Source organism: Cryptomeria japonica, chromosome 5 (genome assembly GCF_030272615.1).
Source record: "Cryptomeria japonica chromosome 5, Sugi_1.0, whole genome shotgun sequence".
NCBI lineage: Eukaryota > Viridiplantae > Streptophyta > Pinopsida > Cupressales > Cupressaceae > Cryptomeria > Cryptomeria japonica.
This window is the reverse complement of record NC_081409.1, coordinates 541,150,722-541,156,013: the sequence shown is the minus strand read 5'-3', so window position 1 is coordinate 541,156,013 and position 5,292 is coordinate 541,150,722. Positions and strand designations below refer to the sequence as shown.

Genomic DNA, 5,292 nt, shown 5'->3' with positions numbered 1-5,292 from the left:
TTGGCTGAGGAGGAGAGAACATTGCCAGAAAAATGAGAGGGGTCCCACATGGTGACCAGACCACCAGAGGCTCCAGTAGCCTCACTAATAACAAACTTAGCACCAGGCTAGATTCTCCTAGCCACCATGGAGGAGGACAAAGACATCTTAACTTCTTGAAGAAGAAGGACCATAATTTTATTTTCAAAAATGCATTTTTTTAGAGCATATTGCTTTTGGGGGTTGTTCAGGCCCCTCATGTTCCAAGAGAGGACCTTCATTTCTTACCTTTTATGGTCGTCTCCAAGGTCCTCTGCCTACCATTGGCCCTTGCTGCCTCCTTTTGTCTTGAAAGTCTCTGCGATGACCGTCCCGCTTTGAGATCTGTCGCCACGTCAGGCTTAGCAGTCCTGGTCTTGCATCTTTGAGTAATCCAGCCCTCATCAGCAGGGGTCATGCAACCACTAGATGATGCACCAGAGGCACTAGGAGAAGATAATCCCTAGTTTTGGGGGGTAGCCACCAACGGGGAGCGAGCTGTCTCCAAGACGAGAGAGGGGTCCCTCGCAATCTCGCCATCTTCTAGTTGACCAGCCAGAGAAACCAAGCCGGTCATTGGGGACATGCACTGGACCATCTGGGCCGGAATAGAGGCTTCCTCCACAATCTTTGCAGGAGATTGGAGAAGGTTGATGATACTCTCAGCAAATGGGTATTCTTCAATAACTGGGTCTTCAACCGCCAAGGGAGGTAGGTCTGGGCCAGTAGTAGGGTGGATAACATGCCCCACAACAAGGTCATGGTGAATAATAGGAGCATTTGGCACTAGATCCTCCCCTAGGGCTAGACCCTTGAGCTTGAGGAGAGGGGGTGTTGGGGCCTTGCATTGAGAGATAACATGCCCTGATTTACGACATTTTTGGCAGAAGAGGGTAGCATTTTCATAAACCAAAGCTTGAGTCCAGCTGCCCAGTGTGGATTTAAGGGTTATGAAGTTGGGGAGGTTCTTGCTCACAGTAGCTTGGACACAAAAGCGAGCATAGACCAGGTGTGATTTGGATCTAGTGATTTCATCAACACCTACAAAGTGGCCAAATGAGTTCCCAATCCATTTGAAGATGGATTCGTCCCAGTATTCAAGGAGGAGCCCCTGGAGACGAACCCATACCGGCGCAATTTTTTGCAAGTCAGCTGCAAGATCAAAGCTAGCCTTCCAACAATAAAGGGAGAGGTTATTATGACCATAGGACCAGAAACCAGAGAGGACATGGGCGACATCCTCCTCGACAGTGAATTTGAAGAGGAATAGGGCACCAAGCATAGCACTGATAGAAACACTCCCCTTCAGCTTCCATTTGTCCTTGACCCATTTTCGGACCATCTCCACCATGGGGCGCAAGGAGAAGAACTTCCCCACCAGAGTGTTAGTCATGTTCTACAAAAAGCGGTCCAAGACTACATCAGGAAGCTCAAAAGACATTCCCTGCTCAGATTGTGAGTAAATTGGGATAAAGTTGGGGTCCACAGTGTCCGACTTTCCAACCAGCATGTTCTTCCATCCTTTGAGATTCGCGTTGCCAGCCAGAGGCTCTGAGGATAGGACAATCGACACGACAGGAACAGGGTCAGAATTCGAAACTACGCTTGTGTCCTGAGGGCTCTCCAAAGGAGGACCGTCAAACTGAGGCACCGCTGGAATGGACAGAGGAACCGCAGTGGGACCAACATAAGATGTGGTAGATAGTGTCAACAACGCAAGGTCTAGGGCAGGGATTGTGGGTGGTGGGGGAGATCCCCACTAGCAGACACCACCATGAATGACGAAGGTTCAAAATTTGAAATTGCAGAGCGGGAAGTTTGCAGAGCAGGTTCACTATTGTTTGGTTTTTAATAATTATAATGTTATAAGTTAGATAAGTTAGATAATGAATATAAGATACATAAATTTATAATCTAGCTAAACTACAAGTTATATTTATAGTTAAATTAATTGACATAATTATGATATCAAATATACATTATGAATAATTTATAATTATGATTAAATTAAATATTCATTTTATAATTTAGTACAAAATTATATTTAAAGTTAATATATATATTAATTTAAAAAATATTTATTAATTATATTATTTTCATTTCTTTAATTATTAATTTAATATTATCTCTAAATTTTGTCTTTATATTCATAAAATTAAATATTTTATATATCTTATAAATTTAATAATTTATTTAATAGATATTATAAAATATAAACATATTATATTTTCTAACTTCTTTTATTAATAACATATTTTTATGCAATAATTTTATTATTTTTTAACTTTGTATTTATCAACTTAGTTTTATACTTAGCTTAGTTTGTGTCTTTTTCATCTTTTAAAAAGAAGAAAAAAAAAATGTGCTAATTAATTTTTTTAAGATAGAGATGTTTGTGAAATACATTTATTTTATAATGGCATTTGTCATCTCTCTTTACTAAATAAAATGAAAATTATAATTTAAATTATAATAGTAGTTATTGCTATAAATTTTATCTAATTTTTTTTTGTATGAATCTAGTTTATATCCATCAAGTAAGTATATTCAAATTAGTTAGAATTCTTAGATCCACCACATAAAATTAAATATGTTCAAATTTTTATTTTTACTTCAAAATTATTTTATAAAAAATTATTAATATATATTTTTTATAAATACAAATTTAATTTAAATCATTCTGAAGTGTTAATTCAACCATATTATTTTCAATCTCAAACTTACTAAAATAAGATGAATTGCATTGCTATAAATTTATCTATTTCTTCCATTTTTATGAATCTAACTTGGATCCATCAAATAAATATATTATACTAATTTCAAGTAAATATTAATAATATAATAATTAAAACAAATAATTTAAAAAAAAAATTAAATATATAATTTATTATTAATTTTTAAAAAATATATAAATTAAAAAAATACCTATATTTATTAAAAGCTTCCTATTATTATTAAAAAATAAAAATAAAATAAAAATTAAAAAATTTAAACATATTATTAAAAAAATTAATGTATAATTAATTATTAGTTTATTAAAATAAATTATTTCACTTATAAAAAACATAATCAACCGTGCAGTGCATTGAAGAAGGCGTATTGCAGGAAGGCCGTGCGGTGCAAATTTTCGCCAGCATAGCCAGTGCCGGCACGAACAACCCCCATTTGTGAAACTAGTGCGTCAAGTTTTTGCAAGAGCGCAATTCCTAAAAAGTGTTTTAGGGTACCACCACATGCTGCCCCTTTGTGGACTTTAAGTTTTTAACAAGGAAGATAATGAAAGAAGCCTCACCATCTTGCCACGTGTCCAAAGTGGGTACTTGGTTCTAATAGCGAGTCCTTAAAATGGCAGGAATGTTCATTTTGCAACAAACTAAAAAAAATTTCTTGAAGAAATCAAATAGCACCATCTGCCAAGAAGCTATTTGTCCACAAGCTCTATCCTCGCATCTTTTCTGTTGCAACCAAAAGGTGAGAGTTCTTCTGTTAGAAGAGGTGGCAAGCGAACAATGGAGCTCAAATCAATTTGCAAAGTATGATTGCAAGAGTTGTCATGATGATGTGCCACGCGATAGATATGCAGTGGTCCTTTACATTTTGGGGCTTTTACGGTTTTAGAGTTTCGCTCTTATAAAAGCCTGGGTGTTTAATGTGAAAAGGGGGACTTTTGTGACAAATATTATTTTTTCTAGAAATATAGTTAAGAAATGTTTATCTTAGACTTTAATTCATGAATGAAGGAAGGAGACATATTAGACTGTGTTGTTAGTTGCCTTTATTATGTGTTTCAATCTTAGTGAAAAATTTAGAATTCTATGTGCAAGTGAGTATGTCATAGTGCCTAAATATTGTGTAACTCTTATGGTTTCCATTTAATTGTATGGTTCTTGAATCATGTGTAATTTCACTTTTTCATACACCTGTATTAATTAAATGGATGTTATATCATACTAATCTAGAAATATCAGTAAAAGATACCCTAAGGTAGTGAAGTATATGTTCTTCTCTTTAGCATTAATAGGTGCATCTCACAAGGAGATTTGAATATTGTGTTATGTGTCTCAATGACCTTATGTACCTTGTTCTCTCCCTAATAATGAAGAGTGTGGAATTATGTGATCTTGTTGTAAGATAACGTGTCATTTGCTTCTGGTTAGTACTTTAGAGCATTTAAATTTTGGTGTATTGCCTTAGATTTAGTTTACCTCTGCAAGTTCTATCCTTATCCCTTTTCCTCTCAATTTAATGAAGAGATGACTTCTAAAATCTTGGAGGTAGTTTAGTAAAACACATCAGGTCCCCTATTTACTGAACTTCCCATAAGGTTGTTTCCTAGAGTGCAAATTTTAGGATCAACAACTACTATAAGTAGATCATCTGTAGAAAACATGAATAACCATTGTTAACCTCATTAGATCCTATTAGCCTCATTTTATATCATTATTAGATATGAGTTATCAAGTTTCTTTAACTCATTTTTTTTTATATTGCATATAGGGAGAAAACCAATACAAAAAAACTATCATATCCAATGTTCAACTAACTACAGATGAATGTACATAAGGATTGCAGATCTAGAAAACTATATAGGATTATACACAAGATTTACACAAAATTATGCATATATTTGCAGAGAGTACTGTCGAAGCTAGATCATGGGTGAGGTAATGATGTGTCAAAGCTGGATCAAGTCTGCTCATGTTCTTGAAAGGCCTCCATCCAGGTCGTCCACTCCAGAGGGCCTTCCATCCACATAGCCTGCTTACCCTCAAGGAGTTGAGTAAGCATCTGAATGTGATCCTTCACTGGGTCTTTGATTTTCTTAATCTCTAATCCCAGGCTCTCCATTTCTAAGTCAACAAATTGTTTTTCTCCTGCGCCTACCTCCACTTGTATCCATTCTCCATCTCATGTAGGTACATCTTGGCATTTCTGTCTTTAATGAATCTCAAGAATTTGTGCTTCTTAATGTTCATCGTAATAGATACCTGTAGAAAAATTCGATGAAGGGTGAGTCCACGAAATGACTTAGTAAGGGCCCTAACTATACCTTGGAACTTATCTTCATTTCTAATTTTCCATATATACCATAAAATTTCAATGGAAAGATTATGCCAAAATAAGTTAGTATCCTTTTTCAAACCCTTAATATATCTAGTGAGAACATCTAGAACATGAATTTGCTTAGGAAAAGATATACCAAATAACAACCAAATTTCTCTAGCAATATTACACTCAAAGAAAATGTGCCTAACAGACTCGGGTACTCTACAC

At 35.3% G+C, this 5,292-nt stretch overlaps 1 protein-coding gene across 1 annotated transcript; it reads right to left on the bottom strand.

Annotated features, from left to right (window-relative positions):
• Positions 1–481: 481 nt before the first annotated feature.
• LOC131875963 (uncharacterized) lies at positions 482–1,411 on the bottom strand. Its single transcript, XM_059220706.1, has one exon. It carries the CDS (start codon positions 1,409–1,411, stop codon positions 482–484), a length of 930 nt encoding a protein of 309 aa, XP_059076689.1.
• Positions 1,412–5,292: the final 3,881 nt, after the last annotated feature.

Excerpts from the sequence above, each read along its gene's own strand:
- LOC131875963 (XM_059220706.1), bottom strand. The coding sequence starts at position 1,411 with ATGACTAACACTCTGGTGGGGAAGTTCTTCTCCTTGCGCCCCATGGTG.